This window comes from Bactrocera oleae, chromosome 5, assembly GCF_042242935.1.
Source record: "Bactrocera oleae isolate idBacOlea1 chromosome 5, idBacOlea1, whole genome shotgun sequence".
NCBI classification, from domain to species: Eukaryota; Metazoa; Arthropoda; class Insecta; order Diptera; family Tephritidae; genus Bactrocera; species Bactrocera oleae.
The window spans coordinates 73,883,573-73,907,530 of NC_091539.1; the positions used below are offsets into that span (position 1 = coordinate 73,883,573).

The following is a 23,958-nucleotide window of genomic DNA, read 5'->3' on the forward strand; positions in this document are numbered from 1 at the left end:
TCAATTATGCGAGGGTATTTAGATATGTACATATGTATGTACAGTAGTCAGCTACAAGAACTGATGAGCTGCAATTGTTCGATCGCTTCCTTTAACATTTTTTCATGGTTTCCTTTGATATTTTATTGCTTTATTATTGGCTGCATTTCGCCTTTTACCTGTGAGTGACGCGAACCGTCCCCCATACCATCGGTTAGCCAACTGAACTCCATTACTTAATATGCATATATCAATGAATATGTATCGTCTGCTTTTCAACACCAAAGTTGTAGCTTAATTGAGATATTTTGAATGGCAGGATTGGCTTGTGCTTAGTTCTCTATTACATATGTAAGTGCCTTGTGGTCTTGCGGTCTTCACGTGAACTTATTCATTTACATTTGCTTATTTAAATACTTCTAGAGGTGCTTTACTTACCACCGTCATTGTCTATGTTGTCCTTACAATTCATTTCCAGCGCGATGGAACAGTCGGAGCCAGCCCATCCTTCAATGCAATCGCAGCGGTATTCGCCGTTTTCCAGCGTGCACTGTCCGTGCCTCGAGCAACCGTTCTCGCATCCAGCTGGAAAGAAGTTCAACCAAAAAAGCGCATTTAAGTTTGACTTCGAATATGCTTCGAAATGTTCAAAGCCATAACATTAGTTTCTTACAACATTTTATTCATTTACAACAAAATATATAATATCAGCCGACACTCACACACCCTGTATCATACATACCCCCATATTGGCCCCTTCTGCCCAATCCTTCTGCCCAGCGCGCTTCAAATGCACGGTGAAAGGCCAATTTTATTTGAATAACAAGAAGTTTTCTTCTTCGGCAAATAAGTTCACTTAACTGTCAATTACAGTCCACTCCATTTGGTTGTTCCCCTTTCTCCCTCTCTATTCGATTGGCGCAAAAAAATATCTGACGTAAATTTCAGTCCCTCGACAAGTATTATGAACTCAAATCGAATTTGAACTTTGCAGACACACAGATACTGTACGATTCCATTAAATGCCGCAGCGAACCATTCAAGTTTGTGAAACAAAATAAGGAGTAAACAAAAAAGTGTAAAAAGGTACAACCTAAAGAAAGGCGATGCTTTATATATTCGAACGTCATATAAAACCTACAAAAAGGAATATGGGAGAGGATGCGATGCTACAGTGCCAAATCACACACAGCAAGCCCGATAACGTGCTGCAAATCCTTTAAGGTAAAAATACTTCCAGAATATTCAAAAGGGAAATAGATGCATTTTAACAAAGTCACTAAGTATTTGCAAAATTAGTCCAATATTGGTAGTAAATGTTTAAAACCCCTTTCACAAAAGCTAATACACGAGTCACAGCTGGAAGTGCCGATGGGAGGTAAAAAATTAATCAAATTGTGGGAGATGCTTTCAAATTTTCGCAGTAAATATTTTCAAGTAAAGAAACCTTGAGCTAAAGAATGCAAAATCAATTTAAGATCAATAAATGTGTACATATTACACACACAAAATGCAAACACACATAAAAATTATATTTACCACTCAACTGTCGCTAACAGCTTTCGAACCCGCGCGGTGCTGTCGTGTCTCTGCTGAGTTTCACTTTGTGCTCGCAGTGACATTTACGATGCAGATAAGAACAGTCAAAACAACAAGGAATTTGGAATGAGCCAGCTTTTTGCTTTAACGTTTTGCCAGTCACGACAGGATATTAGATAGTGACAAAAAAGCTGCCGTCCGCCATCTTGAAGTTGCACCATCAGCGGAATTATGAAAGTTGTAGTCTGCTGCAGACCAAATTTGCTGAAGCCTTAGTGGTAGCGATGTGGGGAAGTAGTAAATAGCCGGCAGTGGCGCCTCAAAGAAGAGCATCCTTAATAATGCCAAAATATTGCCGCACATCACCTCTTCCCGAGTGTGGCAGACATACAAAAGGATCAAAGGTGGTGTTCAGATTCGTGGGAGTCTTTTCTCATAGCATTTATTAATAAAACCCGTGTTTTTACCTACTTATTTCCAGATGAATTTCTGAGCTTGCTGTGAAGTGATTTTCAGCCGGTTGTCATTTTTTCGGGAAAAGTCAAAGTGAAAGAAAAATACAATAGAAAGAGTGAAACAATTCAACTTCGTTGCAGGGGAGCTTTCGGGAAGTTATTAAGTGCTTTGCAAACGCGGCGGTTTCGCGGCTCCTCACACAAGTGCCTACTTGCATGCATATAGGTGTATATGTGTGCACTTATGGTTTCGGGTGTTCGCGTCGGCTGTTGATAAGAAATATGATTGTTTCTGTGCACATCATCGATATGTTGATGTACTGCGTTTTTGCCTTTCTGATGCTCTGCGCCCTGTACATTGGCGTCTTTGTTGCCTACGACATTCTGTTTTGGATGTATCGCTGGTTGCGCCGTCGGATACGCCCTGCAGAAGCGTCCCAACCACCGCCCAATGCACCACGTGCACTCAATCTGTCCGAGTAGTGGCCGACGGCGTTACAAAAATCTAAAACTTGGCGAGGAACTCTCACAAAGAGAGCAATAAATAATCGATTATATCTTCGCGTCTAGAAAAGTTCAAAACCTGGGGAAAGGGGTGATTGCTTCAACGTGAAAACGTGCAGTATTGACTGCTTTCAGCACTGTTCGCAACCACACGACACTAATCCATCAAAATGTGCATCATTTAACAATTACGGGATAAATTAACCATTTTGTTGACTCTTCACAGTTTCACAAACAAATATTTCTGGCATATTTTCATATCTGCGTACTATATACTTATATTATATATATGGAAACACTGAAAATCATATGCTAAAGTAGCCTTACTTGATTTAAAGTTGAAGAGTACGAAAAACAGATCTTCTAACCGACTTATTTGGGATTCGAATGTGCCTTGTGGCTTAAAATTTGTCTAAGTAATGCGATACGAATGAAGGCACCAGGAATCAAAATTAACATCTTAGCTTATACTATATATATAAACTCTTTCGAAATAAACATAAATGCGAGTTAGACTAAATCGCCATAAGCGGAGCTTGGAATTTTGGTTTCTGGAAATAACTGAACTATGTCGTTTATCTCTATTATTTCTCATTGCGTTGATTCTGCTGCATAGGTATTATTTAAGGAAAAAGAACATTAAGTTGATCAGAAAAATTCAAATTAACCGCAGAAAATTAAGTGACTGAATGTGTTTTAAGCTATTGTTACACACTCAATTATCGAAATATGTGTGTAAAAAATGACTGTGAAAATTTTCATTATTAAAAAATGCAGTTTTTGTGAGTAATCGAAAACTGAATCCAAGACGTCCATCTTTCTGCGCTACCTGTGCAACTTCGCAGTTTAGTGCGAATCTTAAAACAATTATGTGATGGCAGAAGTTTTTGTTTGCTCCTGCCGTTTCTGGTGATAAAGGCCAGTAAATGGGCAGTAAAATCCTTTGTAAGGGTCATTGAGCTACGGTCCATCGATTATGATTACAAACCTTTTATTATTTCGTCCGACCACAATGCATTCACACATTAACGAGCACAAATACACTCACACCCGCAATTGCAAACGCAGAATTAATAGAACGGAAATGTTTTCCTCTTCCTTGGCATTTGTTGGCGCCGGCGCGTGTGCTTGTACGCGTAGCTATCCTATGGGTGGGGCGTTGCAAGGTGCGTTTTATTGTACTAAATTTGGCTTAATTGGCGTTAATTAATGCTTGGCTTCATAGCGAGCACACGGCGTTTGTGTGCCATGCCACATAGTATTTTGCTCGTTGCTTCCTTTCAATTTAAACAGCGGAAATGGCAAACCGCAACGACAGCTGCCGCCGATAATTAACCATTACTCGCCACCGCCACCAAGACTCGAGTGCAGTCCAACTGCAGTTGTGCGGCGAGTTATAGTCGTAGCTCTTTGTAGCTCCTCAATTGTTCAATAAATGCACACCCACACACCTCCATACATATGAATATGGACATTCACTCAACTAGGGATCACTATAAAGTGGAATCAATACTTACGGAGTGTACAGTGGCGCCCATTCCAGCCCTGCGAGCACACGCAAGTGCCGTTTTTGCACTGTCCATGTTCCGAGCATCTGGCGTCGCAAGGTAACTGATCGCAGAGGTTGCCAGTCCAGCCGGGGTTACAGCGGCATTTACTCGACTCACAGACGCCGTTGGGACCGCAGTCCAAACTGCACACAGCTGCAAAAACAAGAATAGAAAATAGACATTAATAGTATTTGTAAAAGTGGCCAATAAGTTGAAATACAAAGATAATTAAACTAAATTCATGCATTGAAGCAAGACAACTCAGAAATGTTTTACTTTGGGGCTCGTAAAAGAATGGGACAATAGTAACATTTTCTATATGAATATTTCCGTTCTCTATTCGTTAAATTGGTTCAAATTGGACATGCACTCGCATCCAAACTCTCCGTGAAGTCAAAGTGGAATCTGAGTTACTAACCAAACTCGACGGCAGTCTGCCAGATGTGAGCGTTTGACCGCGGCGTTCAATAAAATTGTGAGTTTTTGTTGCGATTTTTACTTTTTTTTGGCTTGTAGTCCTATCAGCGGATACACCTCACCCATCACACGCACACACCTAAGCTCTAAACGCAGAGTGGTTGAAGAGCAACTGCGCTTTGTTCTAAATGATAAATGATGGCGCGCAAGAAAGCAGTCTGTTGGAGTTCGCAAAATGAAGCCGAACTGTGAATAAAGTGAAATTGATAGACCCTGTCGCTGCATGCGCCATGTCGGTGGAGTGCCTCTAGATGATGTATATCTATACTTTCATGTAAAATGTTTATGTGTGCGCTAAATCTGGCTTTAATAAACCATCAACTTGGTATCGATCGAAACACATGTTTGGACCGAGCATTTTTCTGGCGCAACGGTTTGCACAAGGTAGTCAGAGATTTTGCAAAATTCTTTTGGTGACTGTGTAAATGTGCATATATGTCTATCCAATCTTCCTATCTTCCTATCAGTCTACCCGATGTTAAATGGAGCGGGCAATATCAAGTGCAAAATCACAAAAATCGCAATATGTCGTGCGTAATAAGAAACGGAGAATATGAGGAGTTTGGTGCTGCTGATTTTCGTACTGTAAGTACAGTGTTTATTAAGACTAATCCTTTCGGGAACATTTTTGTTTCTGCTTATATTTAGCCGCTGGCAACTATTCGCTACTTCGAAAGAATTCTGATGCAATTCTGATGCGCGGGATTTTATGTTTGTAAAAATAAATGTATGTTTATGGTAATCATTCCAACTATGCATTTGCCGCCAGAGTGCCTGTATGTACCCCTACGTCTCTCTTGTATATCGGAAGGACATTAACCCGCTGCGGTTGCTGCAGCTATGCAAATCCATTCGGTTATGCAAACGCTGGGTAACCAATTGCACACATCGCTTTTCATTTTATCCACTAGTCTATGTCTCGCAGGATTTTAGCGCAGTCATGTCGCCTACTCACTCACTGCTTCCTCTATTCACGCCACAGCATACGTCCCGTTAAACCTAAGCAATTGCTGCCACATATTTACTTTGCGTATGCCGATGAGTTGCTGATGCAGCACGTGAGCCTGACTCGAAGCAGAGTGGAGACAGGGACTGAGAGTAGACGCCGGAGCCGACGAGCGCGCCACGGCAGTAGATATCACGGGTCTGCGCTGCGCATATTGCAAGTACTTTGCGATGAGTTGCTGACTACAAATGATAAGGAAGCCATTTAGACAGTCTGGCTGACAGCCAAAGAGATGGGCTGCTACAACTACTTAGCCAGGTGGGACGCTTGGTGCTGTAAGAGGGTTTGTTATTGAGGTGACAAAACTCCTGAAGGCAGGTAAATAGAGTTGCCGCACATAAATGATCACCCCCAATACTAGAAGAAAGCTTTGATGATGACACTTCGTCCTTTTTATGGCATACGGTGAGAGTATCAGTAGACCGGCTTTAAGCGATAAAGATAACAAGAGTAGAAGTATTTATAAGACTTTCTTTGGCGGCTTTTTCTAAGTTTTTTTCTTAAGAAATGAAATGAACATACTTATTGCCTTCAAGTTCCAAATACTCAACAATTTATTACACATTAATAACTGTACTTGTAACAACAGCCCATGCTCAAGCCAAAGTATAGGCCAGAGAAATTAATTTTAATCGAATATCCCTGCAAGACTGGTCGTAATTTGTCGTTAATTCTGTGGGGTTATACTTGTACTCTCAGAAAGAACTCCGACAATCATATTAAAGCACTGTGTGCATCCATACATCCATTCAAACGACGACTTCAGCGCTTCAATTCAATGGGGTGTTTTGTTATTTATAACGGATACAAAAGCACACCTCATTTTCGTATAGTGCCCACACTCCCACACGGAACCGACTACGCAAAGGCTAGTGAATGTATTGAATTTAGAAATGAGGTCAAGGATATCATCCTTTGCGGTAGCTTCCACTCTCCGATGAACACCTGTACATTTACCTTCAAACATCTGATACAATTTTCGAATTATACACAGCGACAGCTGAGGCACAACGGGAGCTCACAGTTTGCTTGCGGCCCACATCGCTGTATATGTTCGAGCTCTTCGGATAAGTTTTGCATGTGTATGCGTTTGCGACCACTTAATCATTCTTGCCACATGGATTCCATTGAAACTGATGATATTGAACAAATATTAAAAAAGGTAAGACGACTTCAGCACAATAGCTGGCCTTGCCGCTGGCTCTGGGTGGAGAGTGGAGAGCATAGTTGAGTACCAGTACGAAAACGCATTTGCAGTGAATGTTGTAAACTTTAGATTAGCACTGATTTTTCTGTATTGCAGCGATGCGATAGCGGTCTCTTCAGGCCTTCGCTGATGTGTGCCATTGAGCTTTAATGAGAGTTCCAAGTGTGAAAAGAAACAGATTGATGCTCCCGTTAGAAAGAAGTCGAATGACGTGCAATGTGGTCACCTTTGAAGCGCTATTAAAATCATCAAACATCGAATGTTCCAGAAAGTCTTTCACACTCAGCGAACTTAGGGCAGGCGAATTTTGAATGGAAAAGTGTGCGCAATATAAAATGCGTGCGTATGAAATTTCGATTTATGAGTGTTTCTTCAATAGTCCAATCAGGGCATATCTACTTGATCCAGCCTAAAATTTCATTTGCTAATCAATTTTATTTACAATTCTAAATTATTGCAAAAACATTGCAAGTTTGCATGCTATTTATCACTTATTTATTGCATGCTCAACATTAGCAATCAAAACCAATTCAATTAGGAAGTTTATGTTGGAGCAGGTTGTCAAATTCGCCGATGGACAAGCCGAAGTAGTCGCTAATGTTACTATATAACTGACGTGATATTGCCCAGAGCTTACTGTTCAACCCAAAGTGATTGGGTATTTACTTTACTTCGGATAAATCGCTGGAGCGTAAATTGAATCAGAATTCCATAAATTTAACTTTTGATTATTAAATATGCATGCAAGTATGAATGCACTGCACTGCATTGCTAGGAGAAAGAAGGGCTGCTCGGCTCATTCAATATATATGTGCCATATAGGATATTACTCATACGCACCGGTGTACAAAAGCAATTCTACTGTGCGAAGCAAATCACCCTGTGTCAAGGGCGTCTTTTGCCGTGCACATTCGGCGCTACGTTCAACGTAGACAATTTGTGTGTGTTGGTGGAAGTTGCAACGCATTAAGCAATTAATTCTGTTGTTATTCATTTGATGTCTGCGTTTGTTAGCATGCAAGTGATGTTGAGTGACAGTTGTCAATTCCTACAGTGTGCCCTGGTGAATCATCTTCTCACACAGTTTCTAGGAGACTAGTAGCACTCCACATCAAAATAAGAACACACATGTGCATATATCTTTAATGTTTAGGCAAGACAGCAGAGAAGAAATCAAGCTTCTAAAACGATTACAACCTCACAGGTTTGCTTAAAAAGAGACTTCTCGAAGAGGCTTTTCGAGTGTATGATGTCAAAATGGGAGTGAATACTGTGAGCTACATTGCGACAACAAAGGAACAAGTCCGCATCCGGATTTTGCAACAAGACAATCTACTCAGCCTAAAAAAACCGAACGGGTTTCCGAACGTAGCTCTCTATGTACGCAGTTATTGTACTGGTTAGTCAGTTGAATTTGTGTTTATTTTGGCCTGATTGTTTTTAAATATATTATTAGTTTTGCATTTTCTTTGAGCTCACAATAAAACAATAGCGCCCAAACGATTTACCAATATTTGTTTGAGCTACTCGTTGAAGAGCACAAAGCGAGTTTCATTCACGCACAGTTCTCCAATACACACTCTTTAAATATTCTAAATTTTGGATATTGAGTTCAAGGATGATATTGAAATGAAACTCTTTTGTGCTGCATTCCTCTGTGCTTCGTTGGTATTTCGGTTGCATATAGACACACGTTTATGCTTCACGTAGCAATACGTAGCTATTAATGAATATATGCACATTTCATGTTTGAATTATGATCTCTATGTATAAGCATTCAACTAGGCAAGAAATAATTTAATAAAATGTTTGACTAGCTAAGTTCGAAATTCGAGCAACTAGATCTATTACATTGTTAGCAATTTAGGTCAACATACAGAACAGCCAGCAGATTGTTCCATAGTACACACGACATTTTTAATCACGATATTCGATGCGTAAATATACGCACGCACTTGTGGCTAATTGGAATTAATAAATAGTGCACTTACCTTGCGAGCAATCGGGTCCGGTCCAATGACGTTCGCACACACACTGGCCTGTTTCCAGATCGTACGTGCCGTGTTCGGAGCAGCCGGGCAGGCATTGGTACACCTGCTGATCGATGGTGCCGCAGTCCTCGCCCTGCCAGCCGGCCTTGCAGTAGCACTGGCCGGCCACGCAGGTGCCATGGCCGGAGCACAGGGGATCAAGGCAGTCATCTGGATGCCAACGAAGTCGGGAATTCGACAGCAACGAAAGCACACATGCGTAGAGTAGGTAATGGGCGAAAGAGTTAGCGATGTATGGGCAACAAGGAGACGTGGTAAACATGTAAAAGAAGTGGGAGAAAACAAGAAAAATCGATTAGCATGTTAGACACGTAGAAAAGTGGTTATTAAAACGAGATTGCAGTGGTGTTCTAACGTCCAAACGTTCGCTTGTTAGTTCGCGCTGCAGTAATTGGCATTGCAATTGCACAGGCGACCGAGATTACGCGGGCTCTTCTCTTGTTCGTTCAGTGAATGTGTGGCCTCGCCCAAACATATGCGTTGCTTATCTGTTTTATTGATTATTTATTGGAAAAATCTCTGTGGGCAGTCGCAGCTGCACATTGCATATTGCCTGCAGTTCCGTTTGGAATTTGTATTGCGTTTTATTGGAGCCGTTTATTCGAATCGGAAAATGCGTTTGCAAATGCAGCAGATTTATCCTTGGCACATATAAATTTGTGGAAGGTGTGGCAATGCAATAATTGCTTTTGAAAATTATTTATTGCTATAGGCAGCGTGCAGGAAGATGTGAAGGAGCTTGTGTTCGAAATGTGTGAAATTTTTGAAGAGCGACAATCAAAAACCATACCGTAGTGCGTTTCGAACGCATTAGATTATTGAGAAATATATTTATAACTGGTTCACACGAAAGTTTAATCGAACCATCCTGACTAGCAGCGCGCCAGAGGCAATCAGAATTGAAAGGAAGTGCAATTTGTGTGCTTGGTTTTAACTAGCACTCGCATAACTGTGTCTATGTTCACAGCTCCATATGTTTATGCAAACTTGCAACTGTCAGTTTGTTGATCTGCCACTTCAAAATGGCCATAATAAAAGTTCTTAAATTTTCTTCGAAGTCACTGTGAACACCAACTTTTATTCTGCTGATTTTTCCTTGCATCCTGTTGCTGAAAATCTGCAGTGTATTCACTTTAAGCGCATGTCATGTCGAACAAGGTTGAATTGTAGTAGTGGGGTAGGAGGAGTCTCTCAGGCATGTCAGGCGCTGGTCGCCCGTCGCCACTCTCCAAATGTACGAGCTGGCTTTGCTTGCTGGTTCGGTTCGTTCGTCAGACAGTCTGTCCGCCTATCCGTTTGTTTGCTGATTGCTTGTTTACTCGTCTGTGTGTTTGCTTTTAGGAACTTGTAAACTCCGGTTAGCAGAACATCCACCCACATGCACAAACAGTCACATGCATTCACGCAGACCGAGCACACCAGGTAACTCAGTGTGTCTGCAGCTGAGGTATGTAGGGGCGTGTGAATGTGTGGGATGTTGGTGGCTGTAGGGCAGCTCTACATTGGGTTAACTTACGTTGATCGCAAAATGGTCCTTTCCATCCTCGTTCGCAGTGGCATTCGCCTTCTATACAGCGTCCGTGGCTGGAGCAGTTCGGCACCTCACACTCGCCTACGGGGATGTCGCACTCGGAGCCTTTCCATCCTTCCTCGCAGTGACATATGCCACCACCGTAATGGCCGTGAGCGGAGCAAAGCACTGGGCAGACACCTGGTTGAAAGGAGAGAAATATGAGAAAACATGTCGTTCTGGTTTGTTTTATTCTATTGAAGCTGCGATATTTCTTTTCCTTAAACTCTGAATTTCCCTTAAAAGCGTTTCATTTGAATTTAGAAAAGCTAGAATTTATAAGAATATATGCCAAATTCTTTTCTTTTCTTTTGATGTTAAACCAAACCAATTCATATTTTTTCAGTAAAAAAAAGAGAATTCCGAAATATAAGACTTTTCAAGTAAGGTTTATCGTAAACAAATTTCGATCACTTTTTGTTTGAGTTTCAAAAATAGAAAAAATGGACGTATTCCATTTTTTATTAACATATGAATTCCGTTTAAGTTATCTTTGCAACCGAATATCAGAAAACTAATTGGTTTAGTTAGGATGATTGTGTGATCTGCGGCAGCTTTAAATTGTCATGTTTGAAGCCTGAAGTTAATATTTGTTGAATGTGGGTACGTATACTTACTTTTCGAACAGTCTGTACCCTGGTAGCCATCGATGCAGTCACATTTGCCAAGGTAACAGCTGCCGCGTCCAGAGCAATCGTTTGGGCATGTTGTGCTCACTCCCTCCGCCTCCTCTACCACGAGAGTCACTGAGTGGGCAACAAGTTCATCATTGTAAACGGAGATAAACCACAGGCCTGTGTCCAGATATTGCAGCAGAGATACATTAACCATCATTGTATCCAAGTCGAGCGCCGGTAGTCCACCCATGCCATCGGCCACACCGCCAGCTCCACCCATCCCCATAGCCGAACGCTTATAGAGTTGGTGCTGCGTCGCCATTTGTCTCTGCGCATAATGCTTGGCGATGTCCAGTGGCGTTTCTACATCGTATTCACCTTCGTAATAATCGTCGTTTTCGGCGATTTCATCCAACGAATCATCTGAGTCCACATAAAATCCAGGCAGACGGTTTACTCTACCGGATTCATGTGAAGCGTGTTGCAGTTTTTCATCAATATCCTCAGCGCCCGCTTCAACGCCTTCACCATTACTCATCAATTCTATGTCGGTATTGATATCTTTGAAACTCTGCCCGCTTTCATTACGCCACTGAGCAGCTCGTTTGTGGCGTAAATGACTGTCTAGGCGCCCGCCTTTGATGAACTCGACAAAATCGTGTTGCGTCACTGACGGTGCCACATTGCGGCGCGAATAGACCGCAAAGCTTGCGCCCCACGGTAGCGTGAAATTAAAGCGAATGAAGGCTGGATGCTTGTTGCGAAACTCTAAGTTCCAAAATTGGTATGGCGGAATGTTGGCGTGGTAGAATTCATTAAAATCTTTCAGCTCCACAACCTGTGGCCACTTTAGCAGTTGCTGTTGATGCTGAGCCGATTGTTGCTGTTGCGCTGTGTACGATTGGTCCTGAAGATGGGAGGTAGCATCTAATGGGACGCCGGCTAGGGTCTGCTGATGATTGTTAGCGTTCGGTTGTTGCAGCAGCAATTGTTGTTGCTGTTGCAGCTGGAGCGACGGCGCGGAGTTCTGCATGCCCCCGTAGCCAGTACTAGTACCACTGTGGTCCGAAGTGCTCGTTTGTATCGATTCCTCTGTGGGGAATGCCGTCGGCACCTGGCCACCATTAACGTTGTTTCCGCTCGCTTTCGTGTTACCGTGTAGGTCATGTGGTTGCGACTTGACATCTTGGACTAGGATGCAATTGGTAGTGTCCATGTTGGGCTTCATCGAGCTGACGGCTGCAATGAAAATGTTCAAAAATATGTAAATTAATTATTTTTTTTAAATTTTAGTTGTTTCTATCAAGAGGGGATGGCAAGCCAGAAAGAAAATTTAATATTGCCAGGAAATCAGTGTATTCTAAACTCTTTTGTGGAATTTTTATTTTTCTGCCGATTCGCAAACGACGGCAGTTGGAAATTCTAGGGCCATAGTTTTATGAACAATTTGCCACAGCAGCACAAATATCTGATATGCCTCCTAACAACCTCATAAATGCCAAAAGTGCTGCCTCACATGAACGCGAATACCCATGCATACAGACATTACTTAAGGTGTCTCTAGCTAGAGCATGAAGTAATTCACAAAATAGCCAGAGCTTGGGCCTTTCCTTCAGCCATAAGGACACAGTGAAATTCTGCTAATAAAATAGAAACGAATAACGGCATCGCTGTAGAGCAAGCTTTTCATGCCACAATTCATGTTAGATGGCCACAAAGTGCTGAAGTGTTTTTGGCTCCAAACGAATTTATGAGAATGCTCGACCGAACATAGAAAAAGCCGAAATTCCAACAGCATTGTTGGAGACAGGACGGCGAGGAGCGAAGCTACGCGGACTTTTGAAGGAAATCGATTACTTAAGCATAAATTATTGCTTGGCCGATCTAAAGTTGCAGTCTTCCACTTCACCCATGCAGAATATGAGAGGAGCCTACAAATTTGTGTGTAAAATTTATTATGAAATGGACATGCTCACCATTGGCGACTTTTGTGCAGGCGCATATGGACACTTGCATCTTATTACCACCACGTGCTGGCGGACAGCACTCGTAAATCACAAATTTCGTGCTGAGGCAGCTTCTGCTGTTTTGCAGCCGCTCTTTTATTTGTTCTCTCCGACCCACTCAAAAAATTCACGGAACAAATATCTTGGGATTTCGGTTTCCCATTATATCCTTTTCTTCCCTCGAACGTTTGTTACTTCATGCGAATTCGCTTTGCATACCTTGGAAAGCGCCGGCTTCTTTTTTCTTTTACCAAGCCTTAACGCTAGCTGCTCACTTTCCGATTAAACGATTTATGGAAAGTGATTTCGTAATTTATGTACTAAAAAGATTCCTATGAAGGCTTTAAATTTTAAGCGGCGGGAACTAATCGCACATTCTGCACCATTCTTCCCCTATTGGCGTTGCCAAAACTGTGAGTGCCCCATTTGGTTTTTATTTCTCCGATTTGTGTTCGGCTGTTACACAAATTTAAATAAGATATCAACTGTGCGCGGATGTGTGCGTGTGTGTGCCACTGCCACAGTTTCTCTGCTTATTTTAGTTTAGCAAGAATAAATATTTCATTTCGACAGCTCGAGGTCTTGGGAAGACATTGCGCCACAACAGCGACAACATACAAGTGTGTTTATCTGTTTATTTGCGAACAAAAGTGAATACAAATATTATTCCTGAGATACCTTAGCATTGTTTTAGGCTTATATTTCAGCATCTCCCCTTTCCCCTGGCATATTGGCTTGCATTTTGGCTTATCAGACGAGCTGAGCAGGCTGTTCGACGGCCACTAAGACTCGTTGATTGAAAAACGGCTATTTAATGACATTCCGGCGACTCAGCTGCTGAAAATCGGAGCACAGTTTTCACTTTCAAAGAGCGATCAACGAAATCCATGCGAATTGCCACAACAGACACCTACCCACACTAATCCACATGCGTGGGCATATGGCCACAGTCAGAATAACGGCCTCAATTACTACTTGAAGTCTCCCACTTCTATTGGTCTGACATTATTTATCTGATACTCGTCATCAGCTTTTGGGAAATCCATCGACGATGATTGTGAGCCTAACTTTCACTAACCAAAGCCAGTTGTGACAGAGTAGTTCGCTTATGTGGGGCAAGTCAACAGTGACTATGATGTGCATTAGCTAAGTGTGATTCGTCTCATCAAGTCTTCCCACCCCAAGCCCTGCAGGTTATTTCGGCCCAACAGTAATTCTTTTGTAGGCAACTCGAATAGCGCTCACACAACGCCTATATGCATGTTTACGTACAGAACTAATGGGCTCAGCTATCGATAAGACCTATTAGTGAATCCTCCAGGGATTGCATTTACTTCTACGATTGCGAGGAACTAAGCTTCGTTCGGCCGCAATGAAGTTAGAAGACACCGAACCATCCGTCCAATATGTCGCGAGCACCGCGACGCCATTCTAATGGCAAAGTCAATTTATTCTGGCTCATCAGACGACCGCACAATACTCTCCTTAGGCAAGGAAAAGTAGGGAGAACAAAGTAAATAAATAAGTAATGACACCAACAAAAAGGAGTGTCATTACGCACATAAGCAGCCGTTTGCACCCTTCCTCCTTCGCCTTGTTTGCCGCGCATCGCCCTCCCGCACCGCAATGGGGTAGTCTTTGTTGATTGTGTGGTAAATTAAATAAGCAACGCCTGTAAACAAAACCCAATGCAAACCACTAAATATAATCAATTTTAATTGACAGCCCAATAGCAATACCAATATAACCATTACAATGGCACACAGAAACAATGACAGCAATATCGGCAAAACCACACATGTATGTGCGTCTGCCCACATGACAGAAAAAGCTATACCAAATACAATTGTCTACAACGCAGTACAAGCTCTTGCAGCCTTTATGCTACATGCCAGCTAGGCTTTGATGGCATTTTATTAAGTATTATACCTTTAGGCGCAGAAATGAAATCATGGTGGTTACATCTCATGGGGTTAACGGTATTGCTGAATCGCACTGAACTACAAACATTCCAGGACACGAGGGGTCGTCGAATCCCTTGTCAGAGGTATTTCCGCACGCCACTGTTGTGTCGTTTCGGGTTAAACAGTCCTCACTTTACTTGGAAACTTGTTAGCTTAATGGTTCAGTGCTTTTAATTTCTTAACGATGGGTGTTCAATTACAAGGCGCGCAGTTGGGGCTGGTCTATTGACCTATTTTTATACATATGGCTTAACTCATTCTTATTCCCCACCGTAAAGGCAGCGGTAGTTGATGAATTATCGTCATTGACCGAAAATATCTGCCATTGCCTCTTTCTGAGTGCGGCTGGCACGAGCGTTGATAAAAAGCGCTCACTGAAGTGAAAGGATAAACTTTCTTGAGCACATCAAAAGAATTTGTGGTTAAATATGGAACTCATTGCAGAGTCCTTTCCCTTCCGCCGCCGCAGAGTGTGCCATCACAGCGCTTTCGGCACACACTGTTTGGCCAAACTCATTAGAAGCGAAATTTAATGACAGCCACTCATTAATTTAGTGATGTCAATTTCCAATATTTATCGCGGCTTTAACACAAACACGCGCAAATTATGAAATTATGTGCTCACAAGTGAAATGACACTTCAGCCGAAATGTCAAGTGTTTGTTGATGTCAGCGCTTTTAGAACGACTGCATGCATTTTGACCCATGGGATACCGACGCCCAGCTAAATGCATTTAAAATTCATCAAAAGCGATTTCGCAGCGTAATTTAAACGTTTCGCAACATAACGGCACAGAATCAGATTATTAACATACTCTCACCACCACATATGCACATTCACAGACACAAACATAGACCAAACAACACAGCACTGCATAGAAAATCGAATTTGAACGAGGGGCGGAGATGAAGGGGAATCGGTCATTAGTAATAAATAAATGAGAGTAATGAGAATTTGACACTTTCACCTTTGACGCTTGGTAACGCGAGTGGCAGACACATACAGGTAGTCTGTGTTGATCGGCGGCCTATGAGGTTCAATGGCAAAGGAGGCAATTTCCAGTTGGGTGTTGCACATGATGCCGCATACGCTTGCATGCAATCACTAACAACAAATAATTTAATAATTATGCTAATTATATTGCAAATGCGGCGAGGAAGCTTTTTATTAGTTTATCAACAATAGCGGTATTTACCGACATTCATATCTCGTGCTTTGGCGCTGAACACGATGCGAAGCTTAATGGCTTTTTTGCCAACACATCGCATGGGTGTATGTATATATGCAGGTAGGCGTGTGATTAATTGAAATTTTAAGTGAATGATGGATGACCTCATAATCTGTTATTATCCATTACACTTTATCAAACAAACACCAACGCATAAACACTCGCATACAAATACAAGAATATATAATTAACTTAGTATATATGTTCTTTGACATGTCTACAATATTTGTAGGTTTTTTGTTCAATCTATCAATCTATAATGCCAGAATATTTCAAAAATATCGCTGCACGTAGTCTCCTGAAGAAGCTATAGTGCCAAAAGCACATGCAGACCATAGTCATAGTTCTATGAACAATCTGCGTTATTTTTACTCAAATATACTTGAAATTAATAAAAGTGTCAAACAATCCAAGTTGTAGAGAATAGTGCACTGCTCTCTTGAAAGCTTCTAATTGGCGGTTTTTAAATTATCGGATTTTCACCAAAACAGCTTGAAAGTTTCCAACTTCTACATTTTCTGTAGAACTGCGATTTACCTTCGCTAAATGGATCTGCTCTCTTCCTTCCACTACTTGTATTATTACATTCACTATGTCATTGCAACATTGTCACTGCATTTATGGGAGATTTTACTTTTTATCGAGAAGCTAATGTTCCAGTATCGCTCTACCTTGGCATAACCTTTTATGGACACGCTTGTGTGTTTCTGCTGAGTGCAAGCAATTTCAAAACATTTGTTTTTATAACCTTCTGGCTGTTCAACTTCTTCGGCGCTCGTGTTCCCTCTAATGCTGCTTTGCATTTCGAAAATCAATTTAGGCGATTCCAACAGCGATAACAGCGGCTCTTTCTGCGAAATACCCTCCTCAAACACTCCATGCTAATGTGGATGCCCGCTTCGCCCACCTAACCTACACATTAATGCGTTCGGAAATGGAGCCAAATGAAATTTTATGTTTTGCTTGTCATTTTTATGATTATTTTTATAAGAGAGATTCACACTCGGTTGAGACATTGTTTAATGCGCAGCACTTTTGTAGCCTCTTACCTGGTAGGGTTACTTTTTTCGTCCTGTCACCGCTCCAGTCGGAAACTAAGAAGCCAGCCGAAAGTAAAAACAAGTAAACAACGGTGCGTGGCAGCTTGAGTGCACATGAACGGAATGCGGGTCGACGTGGTAGGTAAGTGCACACATACATATATATAATTATTTTCTTCAGTTTTTGTGTTATTGTAACACCTCGAAACTAAAAAACTCCACTGCTCTCTAGCTGCCCGCATCTAGAAGCGACAGCAGAAAAAGTTGCTCAAAGGCGGTAAATAAACTAAAACGCTCGAACGCGCACAAATACAAACAGTGAGGCGATGGCTGGAGTGGGGCAATGGAAAAGCTCACTGCCACAACAACTAATAAAAGAACTTCCAGTTGCATGTTTTCGTACCCTTATTTGCTTGTCTGTGCGAAGGTAAACTGCAGGCGGACACAGGCAGGCAACACAAAACAAATATTGTGCGAAAACAAATACAACAACGACGGCTACAAAGCAACCACAAAAAATGCCAAGTCTTCCATTGAAGTGTGGGAACTATATAGGTGTGTGTGTGTGTAAACAAGCACACACTTCATGATTTCCTCTGCTTCGTTCCCCTACCCTCCCAACTCTGCTGTGCTTACCTCTGTCTAACACTTTTCCTCTACTCTTACTGCTCCCCTTAAAGGTACAAGGAGTGACAATAGGGAAGGCTGAAGGCAAGGCATTGACGAGCAGTCTAGTCCTGCTTGAAGAGGCTTAAACAAATATTTATTTATTGTTAGATTTATTTGAAATTTTTTATTAAATTTATTTTGCCGGTGAGTAGTTGCGACGGCAAAGGACCTCTGAAGGATGTGAACGGCAGAAGTGGGTATTAAACCAAAGGTATGAGTCACTCAAGTAGTCCTTACGGACAGAATTAGATACGTGGAATTAAATATTTTGTAACTGATTATTTTTTAAACGTGATTTCAGAGAAAAATGTGGCATATATATTTCATGCAACTTCCAAAAAGTTTTCAATTAACCGTGAGAAATATATTTCTCCCTGTGGAGCCTTAAGTGTAGCAGCCGAGAAATACAAAGGCTTTACGATATTACATTTCGTAAGTGCTATCAACGTTCTCCACAGAAAATCCAAAAGTAATGAGTCTCCACAGAAGACGCAGCTCGTTGGCCGGCTTCTTGGGGAGTGCAATGTCTAATGCACTTTTGGACCATACCAGAGAAAGAAATTATGCCATTTAAACAGTGGCTGAACAGCAAAGCTACTATTTGCAAGTACCGTGAGTGTGGCGAAGAAAGACATGCTGGCGTGAAACTTGTGTGACGCGCTTCGCAGTGATCGCGGAAACCGAAGTCACCTTGTATGTGTGTAGACAGCGGCACGTGGTGGAAGTTACAACCAAAGTGGAAATATAATTACAATAAATGATCCTACTTATTAGCTCTGTCGGTCTTTGGCGCCGCATTTAACTGCCGCAACTAAAGTTTGTTGATTTTGCGTGAAAAAGGAAAGAAACGAAACCAAAATGTGCAAATGCGCGAGAGGGAAGTAAGCTCGGTACATTTGAGCGGTCGCTGTCGGAGTTAGGTGTCAGAAAGTTTAAAAAGGCATAATTTGTTTGTTGCCGCCGGCGTATGGCCCGCTGAAAATGGAAAGTGGCAATAGACAGCTTGCATTCAAATCCTCCAAAGGCAAATAATCCTGCCGCACGCTCACACCTCACGCACACAGCGGTGAAGTGGAAATGGAGTTGAACCTCAACGCAGCAGTGGAAAGGAGTTGGCTGAGTTACTGGGCGTTTTATCGCTTCCGGCTGCTGCCGGATTCGCCGGCAAACTCGACAACGATATGCAACTTTAGATTGCGAATACTTAAACTTTAATCCGGCCAACTGCAGCTTCGAATACTTTGGAGTTTGCCGCTGCTGCATTCGCGCTTTTTGTTTTCGTATCCTTAAAATGTTTTGTTATTTAAGTATTTTATCGCTTTTCGTTCAAACTTTCGCGTATTTTGCTCATAAATTGCGCGTACGACCCGTTGCCTCACCAGGATATGAAAAATGAGCACACAACAACACCCACACCAAGTACACGGTCGAACCCAAAGCGGATATTTCACAGTTTCCTCTGACATTTTTATTGAAAACTACTTCAAAACTACTAAACAACGTCGTAAACTTTGTTTAGGTTTCAGATAATAGAGAATATGCGCGTTACAAGGACAAACACCCCCAAAGCCCAGAGAAAGGCAGGATTGGGCTATATCGTTGTGGGGCTAGCATTTAACATTGTCGGCTTTTTTATTCTTGGCAATTCAATCGCTCTTCATTGAGCTAAGTTCCGTTGCTAGAGGTGACAGTCATTCCGGTTATTTATGGAGAGAGGGGAATGGAAATGTGATCGCTCCGCAAAGATCGAACCTTTTGGCGGCGTTAAAGTCCAAAAGCGTGAACACTGTGAGGCAAGTATTTAACGGCACGCGCTCAAATCGAGCTCAAATAAACAAATGAGTAACATACAAAGATTAAAATGGAATTGACTTGCAGAATATGAATTTACTACAATGCAAAGGTGGGACTAACACACTTATAAAAAATATATGTTTTGAGCTTTGCTTTATCTCCGATGAAAAGATGTTAATCGAATTTTAGCATGCTTTCTTGTTGTTTAAATACAAGTATAAGTGCATAGATTTCTTCTAAGGAGACACCATTACAACACCATATTGCCTAATATTCCAATATATGTGAACCGAAACTATTTTCTTCCGGCAATACTCGGAAAGCAAGCTTCTTCATAGCCTCGTCTACGCTTTGAAAGACCACACACGCCCAGCATGTCTATTTACCATACATATAAAGGTAATGATATAAATACATATATGTTTACCTCACGCAAGCACTTTCGAAAGAAGTGAAGTCTCGCTGCACAAGGACGAAGTTTAAATAAATTTATGAATCATTTTCTTAATTGCTCTTCGCAAAATAAGTGCCCCAAAAGACTGTGCTAGGGCGAAGCAGGTCGCCCCCTTCGGCAAAGCACCAGTTAAATTAAGAGCCGAGAGAATAATTTATCGAAGAGACATGAATTTCTTGCCACGAAGCCAACACGGTAAGAATGCAAGTACCCATAAACACACACAAGGGGACACACATACACTCGCGTCATCGGCCGTGGTTGACTCGACGTTTGAACGCAAGACTTCCCGTATGGCTTGCACACCGAGTGAAAACCTGGTTATGGTGCCTGCAAGTAGGCGACGCTTACCGATGGCACTGCAGTGTGTGATTCGACAGATACACGGGAAAACAGAGCAGAGCGTCCACAATATAAGAATTTTAGGATAATTTAATATTACAACTGGTTTGATGTGAAATGAAAGAACATGCTTCGGTAATTTGCAGTTACAACAACTCCACCCAATTAGCCGAGGTATTTTTCACAGTGTCGTGCTGGGTCCATGCTACCATCCAACAAAGCTGAGTTGCCTGTTTGCTGCCTTCGGCAGAAGTCATTTGCTCGAACACACACACACATATCCACAGGCGACTAATGTTTGCCATAATTTAAATGATTGGAAAATGGAAAATGTCTTGCGAAATTCGCAATTGCAAAAGTTTGTCCGCGTGCCAGCCACCTGCACACACGCTCGTCTGCATTTGCGGCAATGTTGCTTACGTGTATGTGGGTGTGGAAGTGTCGACGTGAATGCGCATGTGGCAATGTTGTAATTGCGGTTTGCTCTGGCTCACGCAAACTTTAAATAATTGTTGCGCCCATACCGCACCTCGATCGCCCGACTGGGGGCCAACTGCTGACTCTCATTTTTGCTGGTGTTGCTTGGTATGTCGTCTGCGTCGAAATTAATTGCATTCGGTGAGCCCACAAGAAATGGCACTCGCTGTTGGTATTATTAGATGTAGCATCATGGCAATCGATATATTGAGGCACACATACAAGCATTTATATATCGTTGCGAAATAAGCATCACGGACAGGGGCCATACTTCCGGGATATGTGCGAGCTCACATTAAATAACCCGGCTACACGAAGACAATTTATATGAAAAGAAGCGAAACAATGAAAGACAAATGCTTAGCAGGAAGGAATTCGAGGCGCGTAGTCCGGAAAGTATTTTAGTTGCACTCATCCCTTGCCCTGAAGTAAACCGGCCGCATAGCTATGGCAGTAGTGGGCTCCGCTTCGACTCACCAAGTAGTTGCTGGAACGGCTTCTACCCGCCGAACTTGAGCATTCAATTAGCCGCACTTCGATCGTCTCGCGGCAACAAACTTTCAATGCAATAATCCGGAAAAACATTTATGCAGCACTAATGTAGCCGTTGATGCCTCATAAATCTCTGACAAGCGCTTGGAAACGCGCAGGAGGTTGGTACACACTAGCAACCGGCAAGCTGCCTTGAGAAACAGAATCTTAGCTGAATTTGGTACTTATCTTTGCCATGCCGGGCGTGGACATCCTTCCGTCCGTTCCGGCAAACATATGCAAATGCGATGAACGAAAATCTATAGCATAATTCAAGGCGCTGCATCAGCTATAAAAATATTCATCTTCCCGCTCGGAATTTAATAGGGAAACAACTTTCTCCGATGAAGTATTTGCAAGGCAAATAGAAAGTGCGGACCATCCGCCACAACTGCACTACTCTGCACATCCAACATGCTTCACTCCGCTCAAAGGGCAGCCGAAATTAGTTTCATTCGCATCATTTCGCAACGCACACTAGAGAAATCGCGCTAAATTAAATTCCTCATTTATATATATGCCGGTCCACCAACGCGTTATTGTGAGCTGGAGCTTAAGTAAAATATTTAGAAAAGAGTAGGATGCCACTTGAGCAGCTGATTTGCACTAGGGGCTCTTTAATGGAATGTGCTTCAAAACAATGGCTGAGAATGTGTAGAATTCGCGTTTAAAAAGGAATTCTCGAATGAAACCACCAGGGACAACCACTAATATCTACTGGTTGTTGCATTCAACAGTTATGTTAATTTCAGTTATTTTTATTTCAGAATCTAATTCCAATTACATTTTCACTTAGCATTCATTTGTCGAACGACAGATGTCAGCAACTACCACACAATACAGATTCCAATTGAGAGATCCCGCAAGCACCTGCATGACGCGGTGGACTAGCGGAATAAGCGCGACGAAAGCTGTAATCCCCCTTGCCACGAAACGCCTCATGCGATTTGCAGTTGTCTGAGTTTTCGTGCTGCAACCTTCACGACAGCCGCTCGAGTTGCTTTCGCTTCACTTCTAATTAAGCAACTGTAATTTTGTCGTTGTTCTCCCTGAGGGTGCGGATAGACGTTGCGCAACAGTCACGTCACAGCGCGATAAGCCGGTCGTCGCGAGCGTCGCCCGTCTTCGTTGCGAAGGCGCGAGTTGTTGTTTGCGACAAACGGTAAAGTTTTAATTGAATATAAATTGCAACGCAGAAAGAGTGGCAAACGCCTGCGACTATTTGTTGCAAACACTTCAGCACAAACTGAGAACCCGTTGTAATGGTGCAGCTGAAGTGTTGGCCATTTGCCCACTTAATGTATGCGTAAGTAAGCAACTATTTTGCGAAGGTGGCAACTCCGGCTTGACAATGACTTATTGATTAAAGGATATGAGTCCCTTTAAGTTTATCTTGCCACAAAAGAGATTTTGCGGCACAAAATCGAATAAAGCATCGGATATTGCACTGACTCACTCACGCACACACGTAATCACTCACACCAAGCCATATTCAAACGCCTACACACATGTAGATGAATTCTTTCAGGCCGTGCGGACTTTTGTGCGGCATGCCACACACAATTGCAGTGCCATTGTTTACTACCTGCCGTCCACAAGCGATTGCGGAACGGGACTCTTAATAAAAGACGGCTTCGGAGCGGGGCAGTGCGCCGAAGTGCCGACAAGGAATTCAACAGCTTCAGCCGTTTGGCATTGGAAGTTGCTAAAATTGCATTCTTTTGCGGTTTTTCTTTGGGAAGTTCCCAAGGACCGCAAGGAAATAATCAACATGAGCTCGCTCCCGAACGAAACCAAATGCATTGCTGCATTGCATACAACCCATGCACATCCAACCCATTAGACAGCGGAGACAAATAGCAATGAAACAACAACCTCCACTGGGAGAGCGTTTGAATTTCCCCCGCCTTGGTTACGCTGTAGACGGCGTCTAGCTGCATTACAGAGCTTTCTGAGCGTTGCTATTTCTTCATTCCACCAATAGACGGGCTTTCGTTTGTTGTGGTGTACTGTTCTGCGCATAGTTGCGTCGCATGCTGTGACCAGTTCTTTCCGCACTGCGGACACCAAGTCGGTGGCGTCCCCGCCTGGTGTTTTTGCAGAGCTCCAGACTATCTCAAAAAGGTCGGCATCAAACTCCTTTTGTTTCCAGCTTCGTTTTTGGCAGCTGCCCTTGCTGCGGGGTTCCGTCTCTCCGGAAAACGAAACATCAGCAATAATAGCCATGTGGTCACTATTTGTGAATATATCCGACACCGTCCACTTAATATGCCTGCTTAGAGCATCGTTTGCAAACATGAGATCGATTATGGAGCCTTTGTTTCCTTTTTGAAAGGTGTTTTGCGTTCCGCTGTTCATTATAGTAAGGTTCGTTTGACTTAGGAATTCCAGTAGCAAACGACCACGATGGTTTGTGTGCCTGCTACCCCAAGCAGTTGACCACGCATTGAAGTCGCCTGCGATTATGACTGGCGATTTGCCTCTGGTTTCTAGAGCA

At 42.4% G+C, this 23,958-nt stretch overlaps 1 protein-coding gene across 4 annotated transcripts in view; it reads right to left on the reverse strand.

Moving 5' to 3' along the window:
- Positions 1 to 23,958, reverse strand: part of Ten-a (tenascin accessory) — a 219,474-nt gene that overhangs the window by 51,419 nt on the left and 144,097 nt on the right. For all 4 annotated transcript variants that reach the window (XM_036365139.2, XM_036365141.2, XM_036365143.2 and 1 more), the window contains 5 exons: positions 10,956 to 12,194; positions 10,285 to 10,479; positions 8,709 to 8,918; positions 3,995 to 4,180; positions 418 to 564 (listed from right to left, as the gene is read on the reverse strand). In XM_036365139.2, coding sequence (XP_036221032.2) covers positions 418 to 564; positions 3,995 to 4,180; positions 8,709 to 8,918; positions 10,285 to 10,479; positions 10,956 to 12,194 — 1,977 coding nt within the window. The remainder of the gene's footprint in view (positions 1 to 417; positions 565 to 3,994; positions 4,181 to 8,708; positions 8,919 to 10,284; positions 10,480 to 10,955; positions 12,195 to 23,958) is intronic.